The 17,451-nt window shown below is 34.2% G+C and overlaps 1 protein-coding gene across 3 annotated transcripts in view; it reads right to left on the bottom strand.

Moving 5' to 3' along the window:
• The window catches only part of LOC128986806 (protein sprint), a 368,727-nt gene that overhangs the window by 241,934 nt on the left and 109,342 nt on the right, over positions 1-17,451 (bottom strand). Inside the window, exon 1 of one of the 3 annotated variants that reach the window (XM_054407337.1) lies at positions 8,638-8,762. The exons of the other annotated variants lie outside the window; for them this stretch is intronic. Coding sequence (XP_054263312.1) covers positions 8,638-8,726 — 89 coding nt within the window. The 5' untranslated portion in view covers positions 8,727-8,762. Of the gene's footprint in view, positions 1-8,637; positions 8,763-17,451 lie in introns of those variants that run through there. 3 annotated transcript variants of the gene reach the window in all.

Raw genomic sequence — 17,451 nt, forward strand, 5'->3', positions numbered from 1 at the left:
CATAGTTAAAATAGTTATTTCCATATCACATGTCTACAATACGAATTAGGAGAAAATGTACGAGGAAATAGTTAAAAGTTAGTTAGTAGAAACTCTAAAATCCAAATAATGAAATTTACATGAGCAAAACGTAAAAATTAAATGGTGAAAAAAGGCAGCTTGGTTTAAAATACAAAAAAATAACATCATAATTCTCATTTTAAATTAGCTGTAATACTAATTCTATCGGATATACTGATGGAGAAAAGGACAACTACGTTGAGTTCATGAACATGGTCTATCGTAAATAGACTTGAAAATTTAAAAAAATGTTTGTAAGCTAGAAAATTATTTTAAAATATATCTTAAATACTTGTACGTTATGCTTTACAGCTACCGTACTCCTAAGAAATAAATTTCATACATTTTCAAATATATATCATATGTGTCTAGAGTTTAACTTGTTGGGAAATCAATTGTCTTGCTGATGTTGCTCGTCTTGCATAACTGGTTTTGGAAAAGCAAAATCCAAACAATCGTAAGATGTGCGAGGATTTTATAATATTCTTTAGTTACTTCGCTATAAAATATGCTGTATGACTATTCAACACTGGAACTTTTTACAGAGAGTTAAACGAATAGCAAGTCAAAACAACAGTATAAACATTCCAAATAAAACGTTAGCTAAACAAAGTACAAAGGTTTCCTAAACCCTAATGAAAGGTTGAAAAGTATTTGTTTCTTCAAGCCTAAGATTTGTTTCGAGTCAAAGATCTCGATGAATGTCAGCTCAAGAAAATGAACAATGAATCACCAAAAAGAGCGTCGCTTAGTTTGCATAGCTTTGACAACCCGACCGTGGCTTGAAACGGGCTCAAAAGGAAATTAACAAGACTCAAGGTAAGATCCTTTGAAAGCAGCCTATTAAAACTAACAACGTGGAAACTTATTTTCGTTCCTCCATCTTGAAACAAGAACTTTCAGAGAAAATGTGAAATGTCGTTTACAGTGATGTAAGTATTTTGTGTGTACTTAATTAGACATCCGTAGTTACAGAGCATGACTGAAAAATAACATTTAATAATTCTATCATAATTAATTGTGCTGCTGTTGATGTATTCTATTTCAGTTTTCCACAATATTATACAGTACTAGTTAAATTGGACGTACACTGTTTTCAATAAGTCGCCCTAACTGTTTAGTATGAGTTATAAGTTACAGCAACACTCTCTGACAGGTGCTCAATAGGGGTTCTTAAGAATATAAGTTATTTGTGTTTATAATTTTGGCTACAGCTTTTACAAAAATATACCCCCGCCGCAGCAAACCTGCCGACTAAGCGAATTTCCATTTGTCTAAATTGATTTTCAGTTAAATATATTTTAATAACATTAGGTTTAACGAGTACCTAGGTTTGCTGCTACAAGGAAACTAATAAAGTGTGTTTTTGAGTAAAATATTGATAGATTAGTAAAAAATAAATAAATTTGCCAAGTTTGATCTAAATATATCCATAAACAAGCAAACTACAACATTTGACAATATTCTCCATAAGAATAACATGGGATTTTTTTTAATTTACAATTTTTTTTTATTTTCTTCGTTACTAATAATCGAACAAAAATACTTTTATATACTAAATTATTTGTTTTTTTAAGCTCTTTAAAAAGGTTAAAAGATAAATCGGGAAATTTTGTGTTTTGAGGGTCAAAAGTGAGAAAACCCAATTTTTACCCCATAAAACCCCCCGTTTCCATGGTCCGATCGTGCTGGTTCGCGAACTCATTCAAGTTTATCCCGCTTTACACCTTTAAACCGAATGTCATCAAAATCGGACAAAAATTACTCTAGTTATCGCGTTCACGGACGTATATATATATATATATATATAAGTCTATATATATACATATATAAAAATTTGAACGAATGGTGTTTTTGGCCTCTGGGGACATCAAAATGAAAAAGTAAATCGGTCCCGGGTCTAGGTCTTACCGTGCCACCTACGGTAATAGCTACTTCCCTATAGGGAAATTCGCTAAAATAAGGGTCGTTGGCTCAAACATAGCTGAAAGTACAGTAAAAGGTTTAATTAATATTTTTCTTTGTTTAAACAACAAAGTAATACATGAAATGTATACAGCATGTTGTTTTAGGCTAGAGTGGGCACTTGGCATTATCATGTACTATCTAGGCAGGTGTATAGCTAAACACCAATAGTAATTCAAGATTTTTATCACGGTAAGACAAAGGCCTTTTTCCACTAGATGGGCGCACCAAATATAATACGCAATGCTTATCAAATATTAACATTACCATCCTAGAAGTAAAATATCAGAGTTTTGAAATTCGAACCAACCCGGTGCGAAGAGAGTGTACCGTAAGTTTGTTTAGAAAATATCTTAGTTTGTCGAACTCGAATTTTATCCGGTATCATTTCAACAACGTCCTACTAAATTACAATTCCATTTTTATACTTGTTTAAGGGGTTTCATCACAGGCACTCTTCCACAAAGGGGGGAGACCGCAACAAACAGCAAATTCTTTCATTTAGCAGCAACCTTTATTAAAATATTCCGATCTAATTTACTTTTACTGTTCCTATACTCCCATTTATTTTGGATGAGGGCTTTATTAAATCAGTGTGGCGAAATAAAGGGCAATTCTGATGTAAATGTTTGACGGGCCTCAGCATCAAGGGTCTGTTTCGGAGAGCGCGGATTTGGCGGCAATAAGAGAAGATTGCCACAATAACGCGGGAAAAGCCCGGGAACTCAGTGACTTCTTTAAACGGTTATGAGCTTTGAAAATATTTCAGATCTTAAAAAAACCACTTTTTGAATAATCTTAAATAATATTGGATGGCTACACTGAAAGGATATGAAATTAATTGTAAAGGTATGCAGTAAATTTTTCACATTGTTTTTGACTGAGGACACGTTGACGTAGCCTAGATAATACAATATAAATATTTTAAGTGAAGGCATTTACCTTAAGGCAAAGTCATACTCATAATTGTGAAAATACTTAAAAATCCTACGACTGATACTAGAAATCATTAACCATTTTTGAAAGGGTGGCTACAACGTTTAACACCTACCAAATCTTAACAAAAGCCAACTATTTCAATCATCATTTTACCAAGTTTTCTTTTGAAACTGACAACAGATTATACGAGAGAGTATACAGGTAGTCAATTATACTGCAGTGAATATACAGTGTAACAAATTAGTGGCTTGACTTCCTAACCTACGAGAATATTAGTAAAACCGTTACTTTTCATTAGTGTTGCAACAAACACACACAATTACTATTACATGCATCTTGAATACCTTGCGAACACTAAGTGTTAATAATGAAACGTATATACGTTAAGCAACCACAATCGGAAATGCCTTCACACCTACGTATCCCGGGAAAGGAGGTTGAACGAACGCGTGTGAAACAAGAGAAGGATTGCGTAAAAGAGAGGAGGCGAAGACGGATAAAGTGTGAAGTGAAAAGGTGAGAGAAACGGTGGAGTTGCAACCTTGAGACATGAGAACGATGAAAACTGTTGTCATGAGATCAGAGACGCAGTAGGTGGCAGACTGGAGTTGTGGAATGTTGGAGCTGAATCAGAGTAAATAGGAGTTTGCATAGGGTGTTATCCTAACGTAAAAAAACAGGTTTGGTTAACGTGAAGCGTTATGTAGTCTAAAGAAGCTGAAAATCGCCAAACGTAATAAATCCACTTCCCCCTGCAGTGATAAAACTAATATGATGATTAAGACTTTTAATTTGGTACAAGCATCGATGTATAAATAACTCTACAAGTAGACTTGCCTTTCTAGTTTTAAGTCACCGTTGTTTGATGTGTGTTTTAATTCTGCTTTAGTTTGCGTGTGCTGATAAAGAGAGGGGATGTACTTTACATTATACACTGTACTACTGTAGTTAAGTAGGCTACCAGAAGACAAGCAATTTTTTTTTATATATATATATATGTAGGTTCAAAAGGTCATACGTTAAAATTGTTTCCCAATGAGTCATGAGAATGAAAATTCAAAATTAGTACAGTATGTTTATATGACGGAGTAGGACTATCTAAGAATGCAGCTCAGTAGATTAGCTTGGTAAATTACGTAAATAACTAATACTGTATTTTGTGTTACATTAATGCATGTTTCTAAAGGGCAGAGGGTTTATGCTATTTCGAAAGGCAAACGTGTAATGCATTAGTCTGCCCATATTTTTCTTTAGCAGATACCTTATCTCATAGAAGTGTCTAATTCTAAAAACGAACGTTACTGGCCTTTTAAGGTGAATTGGTATATAAACTGTTTATCGTACCTGAAACAAACAGTAGTCGATTTAAATTACATAGAGTCATGTTTGATATAGGCCTAAAAAAACTTGAATTATTGACGTATGAAACACATAGCAAAATATTAATAATCAAAAGCCGTGACACGATGAGTGATGGGCCTACGCATTCAAAATAGTTTGAAACCCACAAAATATCAACCATCGTTAAATAAAAAAATCATGTTTGCTAGCATCCACTAAAATTAAACTAGCCTACACCATCAGTAATGTTTGATAATTTTTCCGCGGTTGTAGGGCAGAGCCTTGATAGTACCACAAGAAAATATTGAGGAACGTGCGAGGTAACAAAGAGTGCAGGGTTTCAGTCTCCGAGATTCCGGGTTCAAATCCTGTCGAACATCAATGGCTTTTATCAATATGATAGTGACACATTCCTATATACCTAACTTGAAGCAATTTGTTAAATGGTTCCGGGCTCGAGTCTACAAGACTAGGATGTATTGGTGACACAAACTGAAACTGCTCTGTTATACTTCACAGTTTAACAGTTATCCAAGCAGACTCCCAGAGCGCCCCAGAGATCAGCCTCCGTCGGGCCCCGGGTGTGTTGGCGGTGGTCAACCTTCACCTCGGCCCACCACACGTCCCACACCACCAGGACATACAACACCGGGGATGACACTTACAGGACATACAATACAGTGTATATGAGTACAGCGAGGTTACTGGCACTGGTAGGCTTGTGTGACGTAATCATGTGGACGTCTTCAATGACATAAAAAATATGTTAGGTATTAACACTACAGGCTACATTTTATATTGGTCTTGCTATTTTCCTTAGGAGTAGGAGGTATCAGTAAGTTTTCCTTTTTGAAGGTAGCTTGGTTATCAAGCTTTAAAATTACTATCTAGGACCACAAAGCCAAAAAGAAAAGACTACCATTGTAAATCGGCAATTGCGGCGCATTTAGGCACAATAAATTCTCTGATTTGGATCAAATTTGTGTCATAAACGCAAAAAACAATATTTACTTAAATTGATTCATGATCCCCTACTAATGGAACCGAAGAGGGGTTGTACAAGAAGATTTTTTTTTCGTCCAAAATTAGGAAAAAAAGAAAAATCCTTTCATTATAAAATTGTTTTGACTAATAATTTTATCTATGGCTAATCTTACCTTCATATTAAAATTGTTAAACACCGTACGTTATCTCCAATGACCTATTTTGTTCTGATAGAGAATAACTAATTTCTCTATATAAATTGTTTATGGATTTATCTTCAAGGGGCTTGACACATTTTCTTTATTGTACAGTAGCGTTGACAAGAATAGCATTTTGATAGTAAATGTTATAAGTAGGTTTTCGACATTGAACAATACGCAACAAAATCTTATATGGTGAACTGAAATAAAACTATGGTATTTTTGGTGATTTGTGAGTAAATAACAAAGATTAAGGAACAGAATACAAATAAACGGTGAATTAACTGACGATTTTCTTGCCAACCTTGTTCAAACCACCGGCAATCACATTGGCTGCAGATTCGTTCAGGACCAACATTATAAACAACTCGTTCTTTACATCGTTGTTTAGGACTTCATAAGTCACTTCATAAGGAAGTAATCATAAAGCTAATAGCCAACACAGGTAAGGTAAAGGAATGTTGTAAACGATGCAAGCAGGAAGGTTCAAGGTGGTTGGTGAGTAAAAGTCAAGGTCAGAATGATAACACACTGGTGCAAGGTCAGTGATATCGAAGACTTCATCAGCCTTCAAGGGCAGCTTCTGGAATCCACACCACCTTGACACAGACTTAAATTTGATTCGGTTAATGCTCAACATAGATCACGTAGAATCAACGTGTCGTTTGGGTTTGGAAGATTTTGGGATATATTAGAAAGGGGTTTTATTATAAACTTCTGTGCATCTGTTCTGTAGTGGCTCGAATCCCATCCATCAAATATCTTTTGGCTATAGGGGTTTGGCTTTTGGCTTTTGACTATTGTGTTTTGGCTTTTGGCTATATATGCTATATGTTTCTGGCAATGCATATAGGGTTTTGGTTATTCAATTTTAGGTAAACAATTTCATGAAAAAAAAACTAATGATTTGATGGCCATCTTAAGGTGTACACTTATCTAGAAAACAAAAAAAAAACTATAGGTCTCTCAGGCAAGCAAGCATTTTTCAACACTGGAAAACTACTTACAATAAAATCGGAATTTTTTTCTTCATAATAATTTACCAAGAATTTAAGGAAATTTTGTGAAATTTAAAAGAAAATTTGCAAGCATTGTGTTTATTGATGTCATAGTAAAGATTATTAGTGTGACGTAACACTTTTATTGATACTTAAAAATGCCAAATAAGATCTGTCGCAGAAAGAGTCTTTTATTGAACGTTTAGTTGGTCAGTTTGACAGTAAAGGCTGAAGAACAAAGAACTAAGCGGCCGATAGAGACAAAGTCAGGCTAAGCAAGATAATTGTTTGGGCTTCTGTAGAGAATAACAAACTGACAACTGTTGCTCTTTAAACTCCTTTGTTCGTGGACCAACTGCTAATCTCTTCCACCTGTCTTTATATACTTGAAGCATGTTTGAGTCGCAGAAAGAGCCATAAGTAGATTTTAAAAATATGTCCGGTATTATGGATTTATCACTTGTAATTCTATTGGTTGATTTGAAATAGACTTACAAAGCTATAGGCAAATTTTACAAAGATAAATGAAAACAATATCATTATTCAATTTAGAAATTATCTGGTGCACCAGCTTTTCGGAAACAATTCTGTCACAATATTTGAACATAAAATAAAATAAAAAATAATTAAAATTAAAATTAAACCACGGGGGGGGGATTAACGTATAAAACACCTTTGTCGGAGCCCAAGGGTGACTGTTAGAAAATGAAGCTTCCCAAAATCCACTGGATAAGTCGTTTTACGCAAATTTAACGTTAGATAATCAATTTATTATATTCTTGAGAAACTCCAATAAGAGCTGACGATAGACCCATAAAGAATGTAAAATTATACGACAAATTAAATCTAAACAAACATAAACCTTTATAAAGATAAAAGAGGTAAGCAATTTAATATTTTGAGTAAATATCAAATAAACCGATTGTATGAATAACACGCAATAAGTCAAATAGTTATTAAGTAGATAGTACTAAATAACTATTTAACTTATACATTTTCGATTAACTTTAGTTAACTTGCAGCTTGTATGTACATACAGTATTGCTTTTTAAACAAAGAACTCCTTGTCCTCTATCATTCATTGGTACAGCTTATTATTATTTTGCTGTCTTCCTATTAACGAACATCACGGTTTCTACTGGAGGTTTATATTTGCTCAATGTCCTGTACTTCCGCAGTCGTAAGGCGGAACGTTAAAACAATTCAACCTCTTGTAGTCAATTACTACTTCCTTGCCTCGAGTTCGTCGTCCGGTGTATAGCAAAGATGCCAACATCAACTAAATAGCAACAATGTTGATTCAATAAGGCTACCGCGAACAAATATCAAAACGCTGGAACAAAAGAATGACAAAAAAAATACAAAATCTAAACTGGATTTTTAAAATTTTAAAATTTCAAAATTATTAGCTCGTTATGGTACACAGCTTATTTTTTAAATCGCCACCTCAATTTGTTTATGGACAGTCCTGATAAAATTTGAGTAGGTAGTCGTGCAAATAAGATGTCAAATAAACACAAAACGTCAAGAAAAGAGACCCCCCAAAATGTCAAGAAAGGGAGATCCCTTGGATCTCCAGAGGTCGATTTGCTCACGAAAGATGAAAGTGTGTTTGGACATAAAGGGGACTCAGCAATACTAGATGACCGGGAGCAATCCCATTTTGTGACAGGGCCAAGGACTTAATCTTTTTGAGAGCTGCAAGGAATTCAGCTGGACTTTTGATCTCATGCCGAATTAGATTTCCACCACATTTCATGTAATGCAGTTATGTATTGCAATAGAAATAGAGTGAAAAAAAAATAGAATTCAAGACTGTGTTTTGCTAAAGAAATAACCATCAAATGTATTTTAATGAACTTAAACATAAATTAACATAGGAATCGGTGAATTAGTCTTTACGGTAGCACGTGTTTTGTACATAATTTCAATGGCTAAACCTCATAAAAGCTCTAAATACGCAACTACGGGTTTGACACTTACAATATTTTAGCAAACCAACCCAAGAGAACCGTATTTCAATAAATAAACATAGCTAGACAATAATAGTTGATGAAGAACGAAGAATACATATAAACAAAGAATGCATTGAATTGTCACTTCAATTTAACTGTACTATACCTGTTCTATTCAACTTCACTGTTCTATACCTGTATTCCGCGTGAACGCAGGTGGGATTGACCACAGCTGTTTTCTTGGTGGTCTGGAGCAGCAAGGCAGTGTACTGAGTGATCAACATGATCAACAATCAACCAGCACTATGATCAACGTTGCACAGAACAGCGATCAACGGAATGATCAATGCAACACGTTGTACCAGGCAGTACTAGTCCCGCACTTACACTAACACAACACGACACTGTTAACTACATCATGAACTGCGCAGAAATAAAAAAATCAAATTAGACGAAAAAAAGATTAAAAATAAAAGTATAAAACAATATGTTCGTATCGTCTCGTTTTAGAGTTTTAAGGGGCTGAAAACCAATTAGACAAAATTTTCGAATATCCACTAAATAAGATTTAAAAAATAATTTACACAGGACCTACCAATACGAGCATTTAATATCAAAGTTCATAGTTGGTCTTGTGGGATCGAAGGTATGAGTAGACCTCAGGTACGATAACTTTTCGTCCTGCGCTACAAAGAAATGCCACTGGAAAGCTGGGTTTTGGCCATGAAGTCAAAGAGCTATGTTTAATAAATTCAAGTAATAGAACCAATGTTGACCATTTAAATTTGTAATTTCATCGTAATCAAAATTGCTTTTTCAAATTTATCATGATATATTTCACTGGACTTCAATATTTAAAAGATTGACTGTCGATACGATGGGAAATCATTAGTCGAGCTCCAGTTGTCTAAAGTTTGTTGACCTTTCAAATAATCGCATAGTCTAGAATCAGAATAGTATATAGTAGAATTTTAACCGACGAGATAAAAATCGTAGATTTTCAAAATACATAGGTACTTTTCTGATCTAAATGTATAGTTATTAAATATTGTAAAAATAAAAATACAAAATCCTACATTGTCGGTAGTCAGTTAATAATATTCTCTGTGTAAAAACTTCATGTATGGTATGTTAAATCTATAATTCTTTGATTAGTGCTGCAAGTCGATTCGTTTACTCTTTTCATTTAATGTATTAGTTTATTAGTACTAACGCGTGATATTAAGCTGTAACCGTCAACGAGATTGCTAACTGTATATAACGTTTCACCAATCAAGAACAAAAGATAATATTTCCCTCAAACATTTCGTAAAACACGTATTGTTTTGGACTACTTTATAAGGCGCGGAATACTTGACGGCGACACAGAGACGTCGTAGGCGCGCAGTAATATTATGTTGGCGTTGTGACTCATTGTTGGCAAACTTTCTCTAAAAACCTAATAGACGACCTTTACAATTGGGACACACGTAAACCACTAGGTTGGTAAATTGAATTGTATTTATTTGTTACACTCGGTGTAGAGTTACTTTAGTTGCAATAACACTAATTGAAAATGAAATAAATTTTGGCTCATTTTAAACTGAATGAAAATTACTCGAATGGTAAAATATTGATAGCAAAGAAAAAATCTACATTGGTAGAAGTCAGTATAAGCCTGTGCCTGTGAGTTGTTTCAGCACATAGACGGGTAGGCGTAAGAGGTGTGCAATTTTGTTTCGAAACCCCCTTTCTTTATAACCGTTTGGCCAAACAAACAAACTTAATCACTTATACACGAACAATAAACGTTACTAAAATTTAAAATAAGCTCAAAACATGGGGCGATATTCAGGAAGACTTCAAAAGCATTTGACCGTGAATGCATTAGTTTTCAGTTGATAGGTCATTAATACTGTACTTCACAACTGCAAATAAAAACACTTGTGTGAAAACAGGTATTTTTTACAAAACAGAGGTTATTAATATTGTACTGGCTCTTTATAATGATGATTAACGAATTAACATACATTACAGAATGCATACATCACCAGATTACACAACTGTTACAACTACTGTCGATGCATGGAATTGCCCAATAAACCCTGCCACAATTTAAACTAATCCAACAGTAAACAATTATCTGAACGATCCGTTGATTTATGTGCATTCAACTTTATGTAACTGATAATGAATTGATAGACGCGGCATCAGCTTGGCAACAATGCGAGGCAATCAGTGATGCCAACTACCAACACTATCAACACTAAATACAACAAAGCAGTAAGTGGTACCAACAATGAACGCCAGGGATACCAACGCTGCTGCAGTTGTGTTGTGGTTTGGTAATCAACGTTACAAACCGAGGTGGTTTATCAGCTGTTTCATAATAGAGATAAGAAAAAGCAATAACATTACGGTATCCGGTCAATATATAGACTTGATTATCGAAGTTTTAACATATGTTTCTAATACTATACTAAATTTGTCTCAATAATTCCAGGTAGTTAGTTGTTACTGTAGTTAGTTAGTGGTTAGTTTGCGAGTCAGTCAATAACGAAGCTTTCTACTATTTTACCAAAATTATTTTCTACAATTGCATTGCTTATAGTTACTGACCGTCGCTATTTATGATTCCCGTGTTTTCTTTGTTTTTGCTTTATTTTAACCAAGATTAGGTTTACATTACTACAGTATTTCTGTTTTGAAACATAAGGAACAATGGATACAACGAATTCAGATCATGTGACTTCGGAACAAATAACTATCATTTTTTTATGATTGAACTATTAGGTTTGTTATTAGGTACCAATTTACCGAGGTAATGTGTTACCGGTATGTTTGTTTTTGCTTGTTTTAATCAAGATTAAATTTAAATTACTCCTACAATATTCCTGTTTTTGATCATTTGACTTCGGGACAAATTTCTCTCCATCTTGTCTGATTTAAAGTACCGATGTATTTCTTCTACGATAATTTAAGTTGTTCAGTCGCATAAAATCATGGATAGGCCTAATTATGGATTATTATCATGGATAATCATGGATAATAGGTTTTTGTAATGGATAATTCAATAAATAAATTAACTTGATTATACAAAACAAGTTTTAGAACGGCATTATATAAAAATTAAAATATCGCGCTATTAACTTAAGATATTCCACTTATTAAAAAATTAAAATTTTACATAAACATATATCGATAACACACGTATAAACTAGGTGATACAAGATACACACACACACACACCGACCGATCACTCACAGACTCACTCGCGTCCGCGCTCACTGACTACTGAGCTCTCCCCCCTCTTCGACATCTTGCCATATTCGCACTAACTCACTAACTCACCACCACTCACGCCTCTCATATCTATGCATATCGTTCTTATAAAACAGTGTTGTGTTGTTGGATCGCATGCGTAGTAAACAAAGAGCAACGGCCCAAGTACCCAACCTTGACGCATGCCGTAGCATCAACAAGTGGCTGTGATAGCCTTTCAATTTGTGGAGTGAATTGAGAGAGTTGACAATCGAATTGGCTGAGTAGTGTCACTGATAAAAGGTGTTTCTTTGTGAATTTGTCATCCTTGTGAGCCAAATGTTAAATAAATGTTTAAAACGCTGATATGTTTTAGGTAATTTGTACAAGTATTTCCAGCTTAATTTCTCAGACAAGTATTGGTACTATTTTTGGAGTTTTGTTACAGTACATTAATTATCTAATGATAAACATAAAAAATGAGCTGAGAAAATTGGTATATTATATAAAGCGTAAATCACGTCAAATCCTCAACTCTAGCCCTTGAAATCTAGAATACAACACAGTACAAGTACTAATTAATTTAATTTTAATAATCTTGTTGTAAATTGGTCCAAACAGATAATGAAAATAATTTTACAAATTCATTCCGAGATCAAAACAACGGAGGACAATTTGTTTTTCTATACGGACCAGACGTGTGCACGTTGAGTAGAATGAAATCGATTCCTTCTTTACAGCAACTTTAGAGAAAATAATATGTTTAAACAGAAAGATATTCTTATTATGGCAACAGAATTTACTGTAGAATTTGTAACATACTTCTTTTGAAATATAGATGAAATTAAACACACACATACAAGAAGCTAGTTTCTTACGCTATTACCAAAAAACAGCAACGTTACTTTTATTTCCAATTCTGACAGTAAGTTAACGACAGTATGAGAATTTACATCTTCAATTGAAAGAACTCAGGGCGACCCCATTAAGCTGTTTAGTGTGTCGTTTAGCCCACAAGTAACGATAACACAACAGTAGACACCATGTGGGATACACTATTGTCACTAGTCTGTAGGCGGGAGTGGGCCAATCACCTGACAGTTTGTCGACAACAATACCTATACACACACAAACACACCGATACCTATAAACTGATCTCTGTATGAGTAACACACCACAGCTATAAAAGATGCTGTGAAGAAATGGCAATTTCATGGCGCATGCTAATCATTCTCGAACAAAGCATAGTAAAGGCTAATCATGAAAATTAAATTAAGAATGATTTTAACATTGATTAAATGTTAATTATTTACTGACACTAACTTTTATTCGTAATAGGCTAAAATAGGTATGAAATACATAAAGTACACACGTATTTGCAAGTATTCTTTTGTATTAACGCGTTAATTGCACATACGGATAGTTAAAAAAGTGATTTAATGTTTTTCGTAAACAAACCAACAAACTTCGTGATACCAATCGTAACACACTATATGCACTGTGTTCAAAAACATCCAAAAACAATAATTAACTGTAGGTAATAATTAAGGAGCCGTAAACTATACACAGGAATACATATGCTTATCTTGAACTTTTACAATGCTTATTTGGCTATCGACAATCTAAACGGGCCTGTTAAGAGTTGGAAACGCGAAAAACAAAAGGAGTTTGGCGAGAAGTAGCCGAATGTAGATGTTATCTCTGGTTCATTATCTGTAAACGGACTAACACACCTACAGCTACACTGGGCCCACGTTTGCTGCCTTTGGACATTGACTTTGGTAACTCAAAGGACTGTTCACACCGGCGTAGCCAGACGTATTAATACTTTTTCGAAATACGTAGCTGACGTAGCTCCTAATGTAATTCATAGGGAGTGTTCACACCGGCGTATTAATACGTGAGCTACGGAAGCTACGGAGCTGCCGCTACGCCGGCTAGCTACGCGTAGCTCGCATCGCCGAATACGCGCATGCGCACTAGCACACCGGGCTGTCACCGCCACCCTCCCTCAACCTCATAATTAATTTATAGGTGGTAAATGTTGGACTATAACACAAAAATTCACTATAATTTAAAAAATCATTAAATCGCGTTAATCTATCACATTCAAATTAGACTATAACATAACAATCTTAAGCCAAATTTATATGATCAATATAATAATACTTCATCATAAGAGTACCTAGCGTCCACTAATTCTTTTTGTTGTTTATGCTTGCAAATCTCCTTATCAAAAACAATGTCTCTCTCTTAATATGGTTTATTGTGGTTCATATAGTGGGCTGACATTTATGAAACAATAATGAATTATTTCTAGACATAGGCCTACTACGTCTTTTTACTTACACCATAGACTATTTTATTATGTAATCCTTATGGATGAGCAAAATTATTGCATGTTTTCTGGTAATTTTTTTATATTATAATATAGTGCAAATCTTATAGTCTACTATAGGCTATACGGCCTAAAAATTAGAGTGAAATATTTTTGTCAACATTAACACATTAATCAACAGACTTTCCAGGGTACTAATAAAAGCTGATATTGAACCGTGGCGACCTTAACTGAAATTCATGAAACACTAATAAAAATAAACAATAAATTAACAAGTAGGCTATAAACAAATATGAAATAATATAATAAAATAAACAAACGACAGCCGGCTCACCGGCTACGTAGCCGTCAGACGTAGCTGCGGTGTGAACAGTGCACTGGCGACGTATTAATACACCGAATACGTCTGCAGACGTCTAGCTACGCCGGTGTGAACAGGCCTTAAGTGGACTTATCGTCCTAGTGTAAAATTTGAAGACTTTTTAAAACTTTACATGTTTGGAGTACCTTAATGCCGACTTCATATGATAGTACAGAGGTAACAAAGAGTTTATTACAATAGAAGAAGAAAAACAGTAGTAAACATATAGGGTTCTAACTCCGTTTCATTTTACATATCCACGCCACTGGATTATTTTTAGTCTTTTGCAAGTGAACGTAAAAAATATTCTGGTTTTTTATTTCTAATCTTAAGAAAAAAAAAAAAGAAAAAAAACTGACAAAAGTAAGGTTGATTAATGCAACCTGTAACAGCGTCTTAAATTTAAAAAAATTGTCGTGTGGTAAATTAAATGTAAAACACATTTTGCACACTATTAACGGATTACATTTAGACATAACGTTCATTTTAATCCAGAAATTATAAGTAGTTTGGTTATAATAGATTTATGAAATATAAATGAAATTTCACGCCAAAAATACAAGTGAAAGTAAATGTATTATTTCCTCGTTCGACGTATATTATCTACATGAACTAATAAGCTAGTTTAATTACACTTTAAGTTACATATTCCTAGAAACAACCACATAAATAAACCTTACAGTAATGAATTATTGAATCAATTACAACAGCGAAACTTATAAAAGCACCTTTAAACCCCCATAGCATTTAAAGAGGGATGGGACCGCTATTGTGGCTGAGGGGCTAAGTTACCACCGTGATATAACGGGCCATAAATACACACAAGTATAGATTGAAAAAGTTGGAGGGCTGCGGTTACACTCGGGGCTCAACTCGAAACTGCAACTGATGGACTAAACTTGTGAAATACAGATATTCTGTCTCTGGCGGAGTTGGTTAATCTGATACGTGATGTCTGAACTGTTCAGTAGCACGTGCGATGTTGTATTGTCTTGTGACTTAACTTGCGAAATACAGATATGTTGACTTAGTGGCAAATTAGATTGAGTAAATTCTGCAGTAACATTTGTTCATGAAATTATATAGTGATAGTGAATTGTTTTTCAACTACTTTGCCATTTGGAAATCCACATTGCAATAATTTTTACTCGACAAATATAATACACTAAATTCAAAAATCTTAACAAAAGATAAAAATGGATCACTGATCGAGTGTTTTGCAATAACAATACTATACCTACAACTGAACAAGTGTTTGTAGTGGGAACAATACCCATAACAACTGTGAGAGTAGTAAAGGCTATAAAGAGCCACAGACAAGGGTAGAAGTGTAAGTTAGAGCAGCGTGTAACCGCAAAAAGAGACGGGCCTAACTTGCTGCCCTGCGGTAGCCCTGTGTTGTGGTTTGGGAAGTATTCTGCCTAACCGACCAAGACAATTTTAGACGAGCACAAGGAAACACCGTATCTAGCATATATTTCACTACATCTGTACACAAACAAGATAATAAGATGTAAAGTTTTTTTTTGATTGTTTTTCATTAGATCCGAGCGACGTTTGGAAGTCTACATGTAAAAAAATGGGTTTAACATCCTCATTCGTTTCTTTTTTGATGAGTTTATTTTTAACTGTCGACAGTCGTCGTGATGTTGATATGAAATGTCAGTAATTCTATCAACATATTATTAAACCACTACAGTATCTCCACTCTAAATGTCCGAATGCAGTCAATGTTTTATCCTAATCATAGAGTTATCACGATAAATGTATTGCCTTCAAAAATGTACATCACTAGAAGTGTTTTTGATATCGAAAAATGAAAAGGTACTGTGGTCCAGGACCTTAATCTCACTCAGAATACTACAGTTATACCTTACTTGATGGGATTAGCTACTTTCCGAAGCGGGAATTCCCTATGTTAGAATCCACATACATTGTTACCACGCAAATTTCTAAAAGATAAGATAGAATTCGCTTGAAATATATACAATTTGTATTTATATTATTTATGGTATTCAATGTTGGCACACATGCTGATCATGTTGTCCAGTTGGCGTCCCTGCCCGTGTCAGTGTTGGCATGTTGCTCCTAGACCGGACTATCCATTAATCCATTATCAGTGGTCCATTAAGATTATTAGTCCAGGCTTTCAATGAGCCCATTAATCAACGGATATTTCCAGATGGAGAGTCCGCTTACATTATTCACATCGCAACGAGCTTGGAGAGATATTTCAAACTGGTTACTTTGCAAATAGTTCAAACGTGTACGTAATGAATTATTGCTTTTAGTTTCTTTAGTGTATTGTTGCTACTCGTGACCCTCGTGCCATGCAAATGCATACCATACAAAAACCCAATAAGTTAAATAGCCAACCTTGACGATTAATGTAACCTAATTGATTTTGTTTAAAATGAGTGCACCAATCTTTAAAAAAATACCCCCACCGCAGCAAACCTGCCGACTAAGCGAATTTGCATTTGTCTGAATAGATTTTAACCAAACCTATTTAAATAACATTAGGTTTAATGAGTACCTAGGTTTGCTGCCAAAAGGAAACTAATAAAGTGTATTTTTTTGGAAAATATTAATAACTTAGTATAAAATAAATAAATTTGCCAAGTTTGATCAAAATATATCCATAAACAAGCAAACTACAACATTTTACAATATTCTCTATAAGAATAGCATGGGAATTTTAAATTTACATTTTTTTTTTATTTTCCCCGTTACCAATAACCGTACAAAAACACTTTGATATACTAAATTATTTGTTTTTTACGCTCTTTAAAAAGGTTTAGAGAGAAATTAGAAAATTTTGTGTTTTGAGGGTCAAAAATTAGAAAAACCAGTTTTTACCCCATAAAACCCCCCGTAAAACCCCGTTCCCATGCTGGTTCGCGAACTCATTCAAGTTTATCCCGCCTTACACCTTTAAACCAAATTTCATCAAAATCGGACAAAAATTACTCAAGTTGTTCACGGACGTATATATATATATATATGTATAAATCTATATATATATATATACATATATAAAAATTTGAACGAATGGTGTTTTTGGCCTCTA

This window comes from Macrosteles quadrilineatus, unplaced genomic scaffold (genome assembly GCF_028750875.1).
Source record: "Macrosteles quadrilineatus isolate MER2022 unplaced genomic scaffold, UCM_ALF_1.0 Scaffold_2__2_contigs__length_208266976, whole genome shotgun sequence".
Classification (NCBI taxonomy): Eukaryota; Metazoa; Arthropoda; class Insecta; order Hemiptera; family Cicadellidae; genus Macrosteles; species Macrosteles quadrilineatus.